The sequence below is a fragment of the Lupinus angustifolius genome, chromosome LG17 (genome assembly GCF_001865875.1).
Source record: "Lupinus angustifolius cultivar Tanjil chromosome LG17, LupAngTanjil_v1.0, whole genome shotgun sequence".
In the NCBI taxonomy this organism is placed as follows: domain Eukaryota; kingdom Viridiplantae; phylum Streptophyta; class Magnoliopsida; order Fabales; family Fabaceae; genus Lupinus; species Lupinus angustifolius.
Window position 1 is genome coordinate 2936929 of NC_032025.1, and position 17038 is coordinate 2953966.

Below are 17038 nucleotides of genomic sequence, written 5' to 3' on the forward strand. Positions count from 1 at the left end.
GATAATTTTAAGTTGAGTGCTTGAATAAAAAACAATTTAGAGTTTAAAATCTGTGCGGTGTAAATTTTTTTATACTATTAGTATATCATCCACTGTCAGTACATCAGTCTGTTTATTTGTCTTACTTTTGTTTGAGAGTCAATAGTAGCTAATAAATCAAAAATAAATATTTGACTGACAGTATTAAAAACATTTACACTATCAATATATACATAAAGTTAAAACTCAAATTGTGAAACCTAAACAAATAGAAATCTCATATTCATCATGTCAACCATTATTATATTCATTACTTTTTCATGTATATATAGTATATACAATCATGTTACACTATTTTCTCACAGGAATCAATATATATACACTGAAGTATAAGTATTTTTGACACTGTCACCGATTCATCAATCATTGATTTATTAACAAACATCAAACAGAATATATAAATCAAACGTGAATAAGGTACTGACAATAACAATTAAAAATCTGCATAAATCTTAAACTCTTTCTCATATTTTGCAAAAATGTTTTCATGTCACAATTTCATAAATGCAAGTGTATTTGACTGATTACAATCCGGTTAAATGAAATCAAATATTTCTGCTTTCTAAATTTTATTGCTTCAAATGTGCAACCAAATAAATTACCTTCCAACGAATACTTCAACAGTTCAATGGTAGAACTTTGAAAATATAATAATTTATAGTTTAAAAAATACAACCAAACCATTCACAAAATCACCTAAGTCGAGTTCATTGTGCAAAATATACAATACTCACTAAGTTATAATGTTATGTCTTGCTTCAGTTATATGGAACCAGACAGTTTTTATGAACAAAGCTCAAACAATATCCTAATTCTTGGAAGGCAATTTCTATATTTCAAAAAACAAAGTAAAGGCATTCTCAAGAGTCAAGACCCGGAAAGAAAAGCAAGTTTAGGAAATAGATATATAAAGTTGAAAGCAAATGGAAAACTATTCTCGCACTGACGTAGAGTATCAATATCCTCGGAGTTCAAGTACTAATTAAAGCTACAAGGGAATCCCATTTTAATTCCCTCTTCCATTGTCTAAATAATTGTTAAGTCTCCAATAGTTGTTTACAAAAGATCCAGATGACTAGTAATTACATCTGGGCATGACTGTGCTTGCAAAAGTTCCAAACGATTGAAAGGTGGAGCAAATTGCAATATGTAATCTTCATCTGAAACCAAAAAATATACACATTAACAGGCACACAAAGAAAGCATTTCTTCCTATACAGTGAACGGTATTTGATTTGAAAAGGAGTTTCAGAAAAATTTCCCCTCACCATCCTTTCTATCAGCTAAACTTGCATAGGCAACAATCAGAATTACAAGTTAACTTGTATTTTTAAATTGTAAAGTTGCCATTTTATTGGTTGTCTTATAGAAATTGTGGTTATACAAGATTTACTCGATTTCTATATGTTTGTCAACAAACAAATAAAACACACAGGAAAAATAATACCCACTTTCTTTCACGGTTCCATAAAGCCAGCATAACACTTCATCAGCAAATGCCAAGCAGACTCCTCCCTGGCAACAAATTTTGTTAGAAAGAGAAGAAAAAGGCCTATTCAATATTATTTTGTCTAAATAGGACTACATAATAGTTCGATCTCCTAACCTCCAAGATAATAGTAAATGATCCTAAAATAGCTATGATATCATCAACTGCATGTATAAGCACATGAAAGTATACTCCTAAATGGCTGAGCGGGGATTTAATATTCGGAATATTCACTGTTAAGAAACCACTAGATGGACGAGGGAGTTACTATAATTGTCACAGTCTTGCAATACCTACCAAAACAAAGATTAGACACAGTGCACATTACAGAAGCAAAAATATACCTGCCAGTAGTTCTTTGTTTTTACCCTCTGTGTTATATCTTTAGTTCTAAGTCTTTCAGTCCGAACAAGACGACCAGCATCATCCCTGTATCACAGCTCACATATCTTAATACAAAAACAAAGAAGAAACCACTAGCAGTATGGATTATAATTTGTCAAACATGCTATGTTGAAGAGGATGATTTGCATTTCAATGAGCTGACATCAGCTTGATAGATCAAGCTAAAGTGAGTCAATTTCCAAGAACATAGTTTCCATAATAATCTCAAACAATAAAAATAATTACCTATACCCAAGGACAATATATGGGACACCTGCCAGGAATGATTGAATCTGTACGCAAGAACAATGACCTTGTTGAATTAATCGAACAGTAGAGAAAAAAAATCTAGAAATTCAAGACAAAATATAGGTAATGTACCCAATACTTTAGCAGCTTCTCCCTCTCAAATCTTTCCTCAGTATGATACTCCAACTGCATCATTACAAAATATACTCATGCCATTAAACCAACATAAAGAATATTAAGAAAAATAACACTTATAGAAGCCAAAGTTACAGAAATAAAAACAAAAGGCAGCTGTGACAATGTCAACCTCACGACTTGTCTTTAGCTCCACATAAAATCTCTTTCCATCATCAGTCGAATCACAGCAATCCATCTCAGCACCCATCAAGATACGGTGAGCCCCTAATTTTGTCTTAATCACAGAACAGAATTCAACATTTGCATCAACATGATGTATACCCTCTCCATCAGCTCGTGTAGGATCTTCAGTAGCAAGGCTCTCAAAACAATATCCCCAATAACATCTAATGGCCAAACAAAACAAGTTAACAATGTCAAATCCTGTCTAATTCAATAAAAAATTAATGAAAAAATAGGTGGTAATATATCACTAGGCTGTCACATGGTTGAGTGGTAGAAGGTAAAACATAATATATTTTTTACAAACTAAATATTCGTTCTTCCCTATTTGCAGTTTCATTTTAAAAATACAACAACTCTTCATCTTGATTGCATTCAGTATTCCATATTGACAATAACTTCCACCACAAATTAAATCAGCATTTCCAGCTTGGTTTCAATCTAAAGCACCATTTTCAGCCATGTTGAGAGAGAAAGATAGTGAGCAATGGATACATGACATCTACCCCTTTATTGTTATATTGGTTATTAATTCATACAAAAAATACAGATACTATGTGCCTTGGTCAATTCTCCATTGCTGTTCATAATAAATATAGAAATGGCCAATCATAAAAAAATAAAATAGGTAAGGCTCGACGTACCTCCTGCGGTCAATATCCCTTTGTGGTCTCTCTGGTAGGCTATGAACATCAAGATAGACAACACCATTCCTTTTGTGCACCCCCATCTCCCAAGGCTCGTGACGAACATAAGCTGTAGCAAGTATCTATAAAGACAGTAGTATTAAACTCATAAGCTCATCAATCGATACACATGTTCAAGTTTAACAATTAACAAGGTAATCACCACTTATCTCGTAAATTTCTCAAATATAATGATATGACAATATTCTAACCAGCAGCAAACATAATACAAAATGAATAATAGATTACCTTATTAAGATTGTTACGATATGTCTGCAAAGGATAGAACAAAAGATTATCATATGCATTAAAGAAATAAATCCGGTTACATAATATTATGAAATTTTAGAATAATATATACTCCATACCACAAAATGAATGTTTTGAAGGGGGATATTTTTGTCTCTAATGCAAGCAAGTAGATCGCCAAAGCCCTCAGAGCCTAAGTCTGCTTTAAGAAATAACAACAAATAAAAAGGATTACTAAAATATAAAAACAGTCATATATCACTTCTCATGTTCAAATGTCCGAAGTGCTAGTAGCATTAAGAAATCCAACTTCAAATTTAAAAACAGCAGCTTAAAGTTAAAGATATATCACATGCCTTTTTTAGGTACAAATGTATCATAACCTTCATTCAAATCAGCTCCAACATCTTCAGTTATAAGGCGCTTAAAAAGCCTCTAAATAAACAAGAAAAAGAAAGTGCTTAAACGAGCAAAACATCATCATGGTTTATGGTAAGAGGAACCATACGAAAATAAAAATTAAATAAGTACAGGAGCTGCAAATAGCTTACCAAGCTACGGTCGTCAAAATATACTTGCCCGCCTTCTACACGACTATAGCAGCCAATTTCACATGGCTGTCCAGATAAGAAATTTAATAACAATTATACCAAAACAACGCAGTATGAAATCATGACAGAGAAAAAAAAACACTAGACTTAAAGACATGTTTACTTTTATCATACAAATCTGAAGTTTCCTTTTCGTCGCCTATCTGGTTTCAGACAGTGAGGAAACCTTAAAAAAAGTGATATACTTTGTCTCGAAGTCATTTATTATCTAAGTAAACTGACATTAAATTGCTCAATGCAGCAGTAGTAAAATACAGGAACAGGGAATGTCCCTACCTCTTGAAAAGCAATGCACTTCCTTGACAGAGTTTCTTCACTCTTTGTAAGCTTCATATCAGACACAAATCGTTCATCACGGTGGCCATTCTGAAACCTATTTCCATACCCAAAGTTTTGTCTGTGTGGATAGGGTCCAGGACGAGGAAGAAGGCCTGCTCCCCTATCATTTTGATGACCAGGCTGCCATCGACCACGACCAAAACCTCCTCTACCCTGATTATTAACATTGCGAATGGCAGGCAATACTGCCATAAAAAATCACATCTTGCCATAAAAAACGAATTATAAAAGTAAATCAAGCAATGTTATTTTATTTAATTCATTGACATTTTTCAACTGATGCAGCACTATATAAGTACCATAGTATGATGGTAGTCTAGGAAGCATTGATACAAAGCGGGCCATGGATAGATGTGACATGGACAGATATGGGGATACAGAAAATTTAGAAGTTATAGAAAACAATGTTAAGTTTAAGAGTGTGAACGGTGTAGCAACAGTGAGGTTGTTGGCATGTGACCTTAAAAGATAAGGTATTTCGGAAAGTCTCTGCTTGCAGGAGACTGTATAAACATGTCCTACCTAGACTCCACCACGTGCAATGCTTGCACATTGTGTTGCCTTTTTATGACACAACAGGACTATGATAAAATATATGAAATCAACATAAAAGCACCAATCTGAAATCGAAAGATAAATACTGTCTTAAAAGTAAGGATGATTTGTCGTAAATATAATAAACTACTACTATTTATCTAATTTACATGTCAATTCCATCTATAAAAGTATAAAAAATCAATACGTAAAAGTAAAAAACAATGAAAAATACTGTTAGGAGTATAAAAAATGTCAGACATAAACGTGAAACTACGTTGAAGTACTTCATAAATGGTAGTCCTAAAAAATGCCTTGTAGATGCAATGAATTAATCATTCTGTCAGAAGAAAAAGAAAGGAACAAACAACACAATATAGTAATGGTTTGGTTGTGACTAACAAGGCATACATGGTCTTACACATTCGAAAATGTTGATAAACTAATAGAATACGCTATGCTTACACTATTTTCCACCAACACAACAAAGGTATGAAATATAGTATGAACAGTTATTAGTAAAGAAATGGATATAAAATTTTACCAGGAATAGGATGAGGGCTTTTCGCGAGGGTTTTACAGTAATCTTCATTATCAGAACCAAATAGATCTCTATCTTCGTTATAGTCTTCTTCATCATGATCTTGATGAGAGGAATACGCTTTGCTGGTATTATCTTCTTCATCGTCATCACCACCGCCGCCGACGCTTCCACTGGTGGAACTGGAGTCGGCGCCGCCGTGGTCACTGGCGTTGGAGGAAGATGAGGAAGACGATGAAGAAGAGGACGAAGAAGAGGATGGTGAAGAAGAACGAGAGGAAGAGTGGGTTGCGTCTTTATCGTTATCAGAATCTTCGCCGAAAAGATCTTTCTCGGTGAAATCCATTTGAGCTTTGTTGTTACTGTGGATTGTTCTTCGTATTCGTAGTTCTTCGCGTCTACTTTTGGAATTGAACCTTAACGATTAACATTCTGTGTTGAATATTTATGCCATTCACTGTTATTCATGGACCTGTAACTGAAAGGTTAAGCCCATTTAGGCCTTGTTGCTTTAAACGTACGCGACTAGCCCAATAAAAAACTAGCACGCCGATCAACACAAATATGTGTCTATAGTGTATTGAATCGATTAACTAGACTTTAGACTTTGGTTTACTTGTGTAGGCGTCACGAATTCCAGGTATTGAATTATGTCAAAAGTTTGATTTTTGCCTCAATATTTTGTAAGACGACCAAAAAATAATTAGTTTTTTACTTATTAGATCCCAATATATATTTTGTTGTACAAAAAATACTATATAAAATCATATAAATTTAATCAAACACTTTTTTCTTTCTAAAAGTATGTATATCTTTCACTAGATAATATTGCTTGAATCAGGATAAACTATGAAATGCTTTAATTACGGAATGCTATGAGTTTAGTAGACATAGAATGTGCAGAGTTTCTTTGGCAGTGCACATGGTTTTTATAAGAGTTGAAAATCTATGTTACGATAGTATAAAGTTTTTTTACGGTGTTAGCATATCATTCATCATTGATTCATCCATCTTATCATATCTTCGTATAAATTTCTTAATTTGTTAGAAGTTGGAACCCAGATAGAGACCTTTAATGCAAGTGATTTAGTGATTAGATAAATTGACATTATAGCAAGTTTTCGCTTTTCACTGAGTATTTTTTTAACGATGCACACATATAATTGATTTTATTCAGAATCATTATTCATATTCATGTCAACTCGCGCAAACTATTACCTCCCTTTAGTGGCATGACAACATTTTTCAATATTAAGGCATAAACCAGAAATTTCACTGAAACAAAAATGTAAAATACAATTTACTAAGAAAGGCTCACTATGTATATTAATCTACATTGTTATTATATCATGTGCTCTTATATTTAAAGAATAAAAAAAACCCGCTTTTATCTGTAATTGCATAATCAAAACTGTATGCTCTCAACAATCAAGCGTTAACCGCATCGTCCACCTTGGAGTTAAATACAAAACTTGGGAAAGAAGTTGTTATGTCTCTGCATTCATGAAACAAATCTTCATTAGAATATCTCAATGAAAGTGATTTAAATATTTTTCACAAATAACTCAACACGTACCTTAGGTAGGGTAGTGTCATGATTTTTAGAAGTGATGGGTTTTCAGAAACGAAGTCTTGCCATTCGGACTTGTCTATTTTCCCATCTTGGTTTGGGTCAGCAGCCAAGAAAGTCTAGTCATAAAAACATAACATTATCAATAAACTATATGAATATTGTTCATCAACTTTCTTGTTAAATTATTTAGCTAATACATTATATTATATAGGATTTTGGCAAACACAACTTACCTTGTTAATAATCGTTTCTATCATCTCATCTGTCAACTTTATTTCAGACTCACAAAGAAGTGCAATTATCATTTGCTTGACCTATAAGAAATTGCCAAAGTACTTGTAAGCAAATGAGTTGATATTTTAGACAACACTAATATACAGAACTTATGGGATTCATATGAGAAACCATGACAGAGATTTTGGAATGAAAACCATCATCATCTGATTAATATACTCAACATATCATCTAGGCTTATGAGAATTTCTAGGTGTTTGAAAAAATTATGAGCATCTTACCTCGTGGCGCTCTATAAAGCCTGTACCGTCCAAATCATAGAGCCTAAAAGAAACTGCAAGAAAATGCCATAAGTTATGATATTAGTATAGGCAGATATGGAATTAAGGATAATCTACAATGACTTGAGTTTTCAATCTTCAACTTACAATCTATCTTGACTTGTTGTTGTGCATTTGGGTGGAAGACACTGAGTGCTCTAACAAAGTCACCAAAGTCAATGACTCCTTTGCTTTTGACATCAAATAGATCAAAGATCTGAATATACAAAAACATTATATCAATATAGTGATATAATGACATTTAATAGAAAAGGCTTACTTCATGTAGAGATAGACATGTTAGTTTGTTCAAACCATAATGCTTCACACAGTCACAAACATGATTTAGGATTTTAGGCTCATAAGTTGGTTAATAAATTAACAAGTTTATTAAATTAACAGTATAGTAAAAAGGATTTTTGTTATACCCTTTTTTTCTTTCTAAATTCTAACTAGTGCATTTGTGCTGGGAATTCAGACAAGCTTGCAAAACCTACTATTATAATTTACTTGTTAAAAAAACAAAGGGATGATGTATAGTACCCGATTTGCAAAAAGATTCTCTTCTTTCCTACTCTTGAAAATTGCCAATTGAAATTCTTCCTGCAAATAGTGAAAACTATCATACTACACATTACAGAGGCTAAAAATTCAATGTGAAGAGCATAAAACAACAGTAACCAAAATGGTAACTAAATAACAACAATGCACGAAGAAGTACACAAAATAGCCCCAAAAATGTTAAAATCAAGATATATGAGGCGCAGGCACAAATTAAAAAGAAACTGTAGATCATTCATTTCTGGCATGATCATTGAAAAAATTATAACCAGCTATCTTAGACTAACACATAATAGATTAACCTGAAAGTTCCTAATATTGACACTGCGAGCAAAAGTGACAACCTGAATTCTTAGTTCTAACAAGATACACACAACAGGAGAGTTCTCAGAATTATGGGAAATTAGTTTAACAATGAACAAAGGAAGGTAGAAACAACAAAAACTAGCAACCATTATAAACTAAGTATTGCAGAAAAAAGAATGCATGTTTGGTATGATACCTTGCTTATTAGTCCATCATCAATGACAGAGCCGCTGATGCTCTTAAAAAGTTCAAACAGTGCTTCCACCTCACTGAAGGTGACTGGAAAACCAAAATTAAAAGGCAAGTTTAAACTAAAAATTATATATCATTGCATGAATAACAGAGACAGAAAAATTCCATGACATATATCACAAAGATAGTGATGTTTTTATTTTATTTTATATAACTAGTGCACCATATAACTCAAATGCAATCACTACATTCATTAACAATAGAGTTTGAGGTGATGAACCAAGAAGTCTCACTTTTGATTTTACATAAGCAAAGCTTGGTGAATTCATAGGTCTAACTTGTGAGTTCCAAATAAGAAAACAATACTGTTTGCAAATGGAGGGAAGAAGCAAAAAGCACAACCTTAAATATAAAATATAAAACATAGGGACAATTCATTAACATTTTGATCATCTTGCAAGTTTCAGCTACAGGGAGTGTATGAAATATTAAGTGCACATGCATTAGGTATTTAGATACATATCTGCAGTGATGCCAAATGGTTCCTTGAAGAGCTGATGAACCCAAAAGTGTTAATACAAATGGGGTTTTAAGAAGTGACATAATGGAAAAGTTTATACCTCAAGGAATGTAATGCAAGAGAAAAGAAGTGGGTATTAAACCACAAACACAGTAGAAACTAAGAAAATCATTCAAACTTTCCCCTATTTCACTTCTTATGTTTGCTAAGTTTTTATATATACATACTTGTTCTTATTTTGATTATGTTTATAATTACGTGCAAGATATGTGACCTTACCAACAAGAGTCAAAATTGTAGACAAATAGCTACAAATCTTATAATTTTACAATAACTATAGCTTTGCCTGATTTGCTTTATATACAAAAAAATAACTTACAAACAGTCTGTGATGCAAGGATTGCAGGGTCTTCCTGCCCTGGAAAGTATTGTCCTGCTACTTTAGAGTTAAAACAGCCCATCTATGAAGGAAATGCTAGCAATGCAGCACAAACTACAGCAGTTCCCGGATTTCACTATAAATTATTATCAAAATCATCTTCAACTTGCAACTGCAAATTATCCCATATTCAAACACCATAACTTGAAATAATTAGAAACAATAAAAATGATAAATATTATAAACTGGTAATGAAGATGGAAAAATATAAATAAACGATTGTAAAGTTCCAAAACTGAATTCCATAACAACCTATGATCACTTAAAAGATAATTTGATAAGTTAGTTCCAAACAATTTATTATATAAGCAGAAGTTGTTATAAGTTGTTATAAATGATAAGATACTGAACTCAAATAATAACCAATAGATAAAATAAACTAAAAAAAATTGAGACTAGTTAAATTATAGATGAGATAATTTTCTATCAATCTAAATATCCTCTAAGAATGCAATTTATGTAATTGTTCTTAGCCAACGGAAAACTTAAAAGGTTAACCTAACAAAACCTCATAATTCCATGCAAGTTGTCAACCTTTGCATGAATTAATAACATCGATCTATAATCATTAATTAACGTTACCAAAGCAAGCAAAGTAGGTTAACTAATAACTTTTCAACCTCTTTATACATCTATAATCTCATGCACGTAGAACCTCAAAATCAAATAAAGCAAAATCAATAGAAGTTTCATGTTTGATGAAAAAATATACGTAGAATACAATAACATGGTTGACGAATAAGGACGGAAAAAGAGAGAAGAAGAGACTAACCAATGGAATGAATAATTGGTGTAGAAATTTGGTAATTTAGATTATATTCTTATCATATAGTTGTGTATATATATGTGCCTATACGAACCAGGCGGTGGCTTGCTTAACCAGAAATGAGATACAACGTACGCGGTGTTTGTTTTATAATTGAGTGTTGTTTGGAATTTGGAAACGCCAACGCGGTACAACTCACGTACAAATTTCTTATATTCTCTTTTCACTCCGCCGTCGGATATATACTAATAATACGTATTAAACGCTCCAGATCTTCCTCGTTAAAGTAGGTCAGGGCATTGTTTATTTATTACTTTACACCCTTAGTTGGTTAATCAATAATCATAATTTATTCAATAACAAAATAAAACTATTTTATAGGGATGGAAACAAGCTACTTTGGGCTTCAATATTTCATAACAAGCTAAAGATTGCCATGTAACTGTAACTATATAGAATTTAAGAATTAATTGGCGTAATTTAATTTTAACATATTTTATCCTTATTAATATGTTATTTTTCATATTACATTAATACTAAATATGTATGAATGATGGATAATACATTACAATATATAAATTTTTTACACTTTCAATACATATATTATTTTGTAAAAGAAAACAAAACAACCAGAAAATTACACCAAAGGAATATCCCATGGTATAAGCTAGAAGGAGAGATCATGAGTTGCAAAACTCACATATTGGAGAAGAAATATTACAAATATTATTATTATAAGAGTTAATTATAGTGACACCTCTAAGTTTTAGTGAAATTACACAAATCACTCTTCACTTTTCTCGACCTATACTACACAAACTTCTCATAGTTTTTATATTTTGATTACACTGATCATCTCGCATGATAAATAAGTGTAATATTTTAAACAAAAAATGTGATAAATGCAATCAAGTTAAACAAAACATAGTATACTGTGAGGAAAAATCCAAATAATATAAAAATGAATGTATCTTTATTATTTTTTTGGTTATAAAATGCATAAACAATTCTAAAAAGATATTGTTTAAATCGTTCTTATACTATATCGTAACGAACCAAAAATAATAATGAAGTATTGACTCATATATTATTTGGATTTGTCTCCACAATATCCATGTTTTATTTAACTTAATTGCATTTATCACATTTTTTGTTTAAAAGATTATCCTTATTTTTCATGCATGAGTGAAAAAGTATGGGGTCTGTATAGGTGCAGAAAAGTGATGGGTGGTTTGTATAATTTCGCATTGAGAGAGTATTGATATAATTTACTCTTAATATAATTGACATTATGACATACGTAAAATTCTTACGGTTCTTAGGCTTGTTTGAGAGTGGAATTTTGGAACAGAAGGGAAGAGATAAAAATTTTCCCTTTTTTGAGAGTTGGATGAAGGAGAGTGAAAGGTTTTAAATGGTTTCTTAAACTCTTCAAAACCTCTATGTGTGTATTTTGTTATTCCCTCGATTTGAAGTTTTTTGAAGATAAAATTACAACAATATTTTTTTTAAAAATTTAGAGCTAGACAATTTGTGATAACATTTAATTTGGGGTGGATATCATTTTGTATTCGCACATATATGATTTGTTTTCATATGCAGGCAGACTTGTGGGTTATGTATGGAAATAAAACGACAATACCTAAAGAACGAGCAAACTAAGCATATATGTCTTTTGTGCGTGTCGTTTGAGAATATGAGAGGGAGGCCAAGGAAGAAGAAGACGTAAAGTATTCGACGTCACTTAAAACTAAAAGAGCCAACGGAAAAAAATTATTTATTTTGAGGTCATAAACTATGGGATTTAATTTATTCATCCATTAGATGTACTATATTCACATACCCCTTAATCTATGAGAGAAAATATATTTTGAGTATTTACATGTACACTTATATTTTTACATCTATGATATATTAAAGTAGTTTATATTGTATCATGTTAACAATGCATAACTTTGTTTCATGTTCCATGTTTTAACTAAGTTTCCTTTACTCAAATGTTCTTAAGTCTTTGTATAAAAAAAATGTTCTTTAGTCTTGACATGAATGACAATAAATTCTCCACTCTACTCTGCTTGAAGTATTATTCAAATAAAAATATGTTATTCTAAATGTGTTCTACAAATGACAATAAAACAAAAGTATAAAAAATATAAATATTTAAATTTTTTAATTAACCTATATGTTTTTATCACTATAAGACAAAATTTGACACATAATTTGAAATAGTAGATCTCTGTTCGTTTTTTGTTTGGCTTTGACCCAATTGAATAAAGAAATTCAATACTCATTTTCTGAGTAGAAACTAGAGTTAGTATTGAAAATCTTTGGTAGTAAAGAAACAATTTTATTACAAATAACTTGAAACAACAAAAGATTGTGACACTTTTTAGCTTCTTGATAGTTTTAACAAGTACATAAATAACAATAACAACTTACCTCTGTAATCCATTATTATCTAAGGAAATGATTCTCCTTAGTGAGCGTGGAAGTGTATCTTGATTGCGTTGTCTTATCACATCACGAACTCGAATGTTATTGTGCAGTATCCGATAAAATAAAGAACACTATCCTAAAAGATTTCTATTCTCATATCATATCTTAACCGACAATTAATCCATTAAGATTATCTTGATTTCTCTCTCCGTTGAATCAATCAATCATTTATTTCATCATCCCCAACAGACGCATATAAATATCACCACGCCTTTCATTCAGTGACTTTTACGCGTTTTTGGAGGTATTAATCTTTTGAGTTTTGAGTATCAACCAGAGACACCTTATTATTGTACACAAAGAAATACCAACAGTTTTCTTCTACGGTGGTTGTTGAGTGATCTCGTAGGAATAGAGAAAAGTGAATTATGGAAGAACGGTATGAGATAATAAGAGAAATTGGTTATGGTAATTTCGCAGTGACAAAGTTGGCAAAAGATAATAACACAGGGCACCTTGTTGCTATCAAATTCATTCTAAGGGGAGAAAAGGTAAAAGTTTCCTTTTCATTATTCTTTTATTAATATAATCTTCTTTAGTTTATGTATATAATGTTTAGCTGAGTGAGTTATGTTGGTGGTATCAGATTGATAAGAATGTTCAAAGAGAGATAATTAATCACCGATCTTTAAGGCATCAAAATATTATCAGGTTCAAAGATGTAAGTTTTTATTTTTCTCTTTCTACCTTAAATTATAATTACTCTTACTTTCCTAAAGGTTTATATTGTTGTTAGTTACACTTACAACGAATTTTTGCAAACCAAGTTCAATGATTTGAAAATATCCGCAGAAATAAAATAGTTCTCACCTCCTTCATAAGGGAAAAAATACTCATGTAATGATGTGTTGTGGGCTAGGACTAAATTTTAATATAATTAATAATATACAATCATGAAGTCATAATTTCAAATCAAAGAGTGCACCTGTTGCTTAATGACCACGAGTTTACAGATTCAAATCCTGTAAATGTAAGACTGTGTACTGGAACTCTTGTGCACTGGAACACACTTTTAGTAATACACAATCATGATGCATTCTAGTAGGAGGTTTTAGAAGTTATATATCTACAACAAATGCTGAATGTGAGAACTTTCTGTAGGTATTTCTAACCACTACTCATTTAGCTCTTGTCCTGGAATATGCTGGTGGTGGTGAACTCTTTGATAGGATATGTAACAATGGTCCATTCACTGAAGATCTGGTTAGTATAGTTTCATAGTTTGTACATTTAAAAAAATATAATAATCCAACTACATGTGTGAATTACCATTTCTTGATAAATGTTTCTGAACTCTAATATTGCAGGCAAGATTTTTCTTCCAGCAACTAATATCCGGAGTTGGTTACTGTCATTCCATGGTATATATTGTACTCATGATTCCTTTTATGTTGTTGTTTGTTACACATTAAAATCATTATGAATATATTATCTAACATTCTACTGCAGCAAATTTGTCACAGAGATCTCAAAATGGAAAACATTCTCTTGGATGGAAATCCAGTTCCTCTACTCAAAATTTGTGACTTTGGTTTCTCCAAGGTTAGTCCTACCATCTTACAAAAATGATCCTTTTAATCTGAAGTAGCACTTTCATATATTAATTGTCTTTGTTTATTGACTTTTCCTATTTAATTCAATATTCAATTGCAGTCTAATTTACTTCACTCTAGACCAAAATCAACAGTTGGAACTCCTACATATGTTGCTCCTGAAGTTTTTTTTCGCCAGGAGTATGATGGAAAGGTATTGAGATTTGAGATTCTGTTATTCCTCCAGTGGTTTAAAAATTAACTTAAGTCATAGGCAATGGTATTTTGGAAGCCATGGTTTTACAATTGATCACACTTAGCTTATAGTATATCACAATAAACAATTTAATATATAGTCCAAAAATACTGATTTTAGTTCATTAATTGGCAATTCTGTAGGCTGTTGATGTTTGGTCATGTGGTGTGATTCTTTACACCATGTTAGTTGGAGCATACCCATTTGAAGATCCAGAAAATCCTAAAGATATCAGAAAGACGGTTCAAGTAAGCTCTTATATTCCATTATGGTTAGTACCTTCTATAGTTTTATCTATAATATGAAGTTTAACTCTCACCTATTTTTTTATGTTGGCAGAGAATAATGAATGTTCAGTTCTCCATACCCAAAGATGTACATCTTTCTACAGAGTGTAAAAATCTCCTCTCACTTATTTTTGTTGCTGATCCTGTTAAGGTAACTATAGTTAATTCCATTGGGAAATTTGTTTATTTCACCTTTTTTATCCCACCAATATACACACTTAAATATTTATGAAGTAGAACTCTTTTGATAGATGGTTATAAAATTAGTGTAACAAGTGATGTTGTGAAAACTAATGTGGAAGTATCATTACTCTCATGTCAAATTGTAGGACTCATCAAGTACTCTAATTAATTAAACATTCAATGCAAAAACTACAAATGTTCATAGTAATGGTTCTAGACTTTTATAAAAAGAATGGTTCTAGATAAAATTCATTTAATTCAACCTTAAAATATCAGGTTTATTGTATTCAAGTGATTTCAGTTCTCTATATACTGAGAATAATCTCCTTGTCTTTTAAAACTAATTATTTCTCATCTTTGTTATAGAGGATCAAAATATCAGGGATAAAACAGCACCCTTGGTTTGTGAAGAAATGGCATAAACAGATAATTGATATTAATAATAAAGCTTCCGAGGCAACAAAGAAATACCAACTATGCCGAAGTGTTGGAGAAATCATGCGGATCATACAAGAGGCAAAAACACCATCCAAAGCTTTCACAGAGTCATATGATGCTCAGGATCGACGCGGAAATTGATGTTATTAGCAAGAAACTATATGAAAATTGTACCATGGAAGCCTAAATTAATTTGTGTTTGGCTACGTTGTTGAAATCATGTATTTGTATTGATTAAGTGAATATAATACTACGGGTTAGAATCATCTCATATTACTTTTTCACAAAGATCATCAATAGAATTTAACAAGTACATTATGTACCTTATAATTTATTCTGTCATGCATTTAACTATAGAGACTTTATTATTAGTTATGAATTTTATATTAATGCTATGGTGTCTTTCTGTTGATGTTACTTAATGTATTGTTACTGGTTTAATATTTATTTATTTACAGACACAAGATAAGGTTTTTATTTGAGTAAATTATACAAATGTCCCCTAGTGAAATTATATAAATTACCTCTCAATTTTTTACTCTTACAAAAATCACTAATTTTTATACATGTATTACATTGATCACACATATATAAGAAATAACTGTGATCTTTTAAATAAAAAATAATGATAAGTATAATTAAGTTAAATAAAATATGATACATTGTGGAGACAAGTTTAATAATTCTAAGAATATATTGTTATAACATATTGTAACAAAAAAAATAATAATGAAAATGTATTAACTATTACTATTTATATTTGTTTCCACATTATAACATATTTTCTTTAATTTAATTATATCTATCATGTTTTTATTTATTTAAAAAAATCATACTTATGTCCCATATAGAGATAGCTAATGTAATATATATGTAAAAATTGAGAAGCTTTTTATATGTGTAAAAAATAGATGGGCGATTTAAGTAAATTCACTAAAAACTAATTATTATTATTTTATTTAACATTTTCCTTCCTTGGATGAGAGAGGTAAATTTATAACCTTATTTATTTAAAAAATAATAAGAAATTTGAAGCCTTAATTTGTTTGTGTGCCACACCTTATAATTTAGGATTAATAGTAAACTCTTGAGTTCTAAAGAGTATCTCAGCACCAACTTTTGAGCATAAAAGTGGGGAAATAATTTTCTTTCGCCAGCATAGTACTAGAATGTGAGAAGAGGTATAATTTGATAAGTTTTTAATTTATTTATTTCAAAAATAAATTGGAGTTGTCTAGCATGTTAGAATTTGGGCTCAATACTTGAGAGGATCTGAGTGAGTCTGATAATGAAAAAGACCATGGTAAGTATTAGACCTTCAGATGTGAGAGAATGGATAAATTTATAAAATTCTAATTTATTTATTTCAAAATTAATAAAAAATCTAAAGTCTTAATTTTTTCGCTACATGTTAGAATTTGGGCCTAACAAAGGAGATGATTTCAACCCATAAA

At 31.0% G+C, this 17038-nt stretch overlaps 3 protein-coding genes across 4 annotated transcripts; 1 reads left to right on the forward strand and 2 right to left on the reverse strand.

Annotated features, from left to right (window-relative positions):
* Positions 1067–5924, reverse strand: LOC109331880 (decapping nuclease DXO homolog, chloroplastic). Its single transcript, XM_019566649.1, has 13 exons — positions 5485–5924; positions 4344–4591; positions 4008–4073; positions 3813–3891; positions 3576–3655; positions 3457–3480; positions 3166–3290; positions 2469–2685; positions 2294–2347; positions 2159–2205; positions 1873–1957; positions 1491–1554; positions 1067–1199 (listed from the first exon to the last, which is right to left on the reverse strand). Exons 1-13 carry the CDS (start codon positions 5825–5827, stop codon positions 1096–1098), a joined length of 1536 nt encoding a protein of 511 aa, XP_019422194.1. The 5' UTR covers positions 5828–5924; the 3' UTR covers positions 1067–1095.
* Positions 6719–10554, reverse strand: LOC109330736 (calcineurin B-like protein 1). The gene is made up of 9 exons (XM_019565018.1): positions 10399–10554; positions 9567–9738; positions 8672–8754; positions 8152–8211; positions 7717–7825; positions 7570–7622; positions 7288–7368; positions 7058–7170; positions 6719–6976 (listed from the first exon to the last, which is right to left on the reverse strand). The coding sequence occupies exons 2-9, from the start codon at positions 9646–9648 to the stop codon at positions 6910–6912; spliced, it is 648 nt and encodes a 215-aa protein (XP_019420563.1). The 5' UTR covers positions 9649–9738; positions 10399–10554; the 3' UTR covers positions 6719–6909.
* LOC109330617 (serine/threonine-protein kinase SRK2E-like) lies at positions 12878–15822 on the forward strand. 2 transcript variants are annotated; one of them, XM_019564869.1, is made up of 9 exons: positions 12878–13379; positions 13475–13549; positions 13990–14091; positions 14196–14249; positions 14338–14430; positions 14542–14634; positions 14820–14924; positions 15016–15051; positions 15513–15822. In XM_019564869.1, exons 1-9 carry the CDS (start codon positions 13257–13259, stop codon positions 15723–15725), a joined length of 894 nt encoding a protein of 297 aa, XP_019420414.1. In that variant the 5' UTR covers positions 12878–13256; the 3' UTR covers positions 15726–15822. The 2 variants fall into 2 exon arrangements, with proteins under 2 accessions (XP_019420414.1, XP_019420413.1); XM_019564868.1 differs by having other exon boundaries at positions 12882–13379; positions 15016–15114.

What these genes read in the sequence shown, in the direction of transcription:
- LOC109331880 (XM_019566649.1), bottom strand. Translation starts at nt 5,827, where the DNA reads ATGGATTTCACCGAGAAAGATCTTTTCGGCGAAGATTCTGATAACGAT. An exon ending in AGCTAAAGACAAGTCGTGAG is followed by an intron (nt 2,348 to 2,468) that starts GTTGACATTGTC and finishes GTAATGATGCAG; the next exon opens with TTGGAGTATCATACTGAGGA. An exon ending in TATATTGTCCTTGGGTATAG is followed by an intron (nt 1,958 to 2,158) that starts GTAATTATTTTT and finishes GCTGTGATACAG; the next exon opens with GGATGATGCTGGTCGTCTTG.
- LOC109330736 (XM_019565018.1), bottom strand. Translation starts at nt 9,648, where the DNA reads ATGGGCTGTTTTAACTCTAAAGTAGCAGGACAATACTTTCCAGGGCAG. An exon ending in ATGATGGACTAATAAGCAAG is followed by an intron (nt 8,212 to 8,671) that starts GTATCATACCAA and finishes CACTATTTGCAG; the next exon opens with GAAGAATTTCAATTGGCAAT. An exon ending in ATGACACTACCCTACCTAAG is followed by an intron (nt 6,977 to 7,057) that starts GTACGTGTTGAG and finishes TCATGAATGCAG; the next exon opens with AGACATAACAACTTCTTTCC.
- LOC109330617 (XM_019564868.1), top strand. Translation starts at nt 13,257, where the DNA reads ATGGAAGAACGGTATGAGATAATAAGAGAAATTGGTTATGGTAATTTC. An exon ending in GTGACTTTGGTTTCTCCAAG is followed by an intron (nt 14,431 to 14,541) that starts GTTAGTCCTACC and finishes ATTCAATTGCAG; the next exon opens with TCTAATTTACTTCACTCTAG. An exon ending in TTGTTGCTGATCCTGTTAAG is followed by an intron (nt 15,115 to 15,512) that starts GTAACTATAGTT and finishes TCTTTGTTATAG; the next exon opens with AGGATCAAAATATCAGGGAT.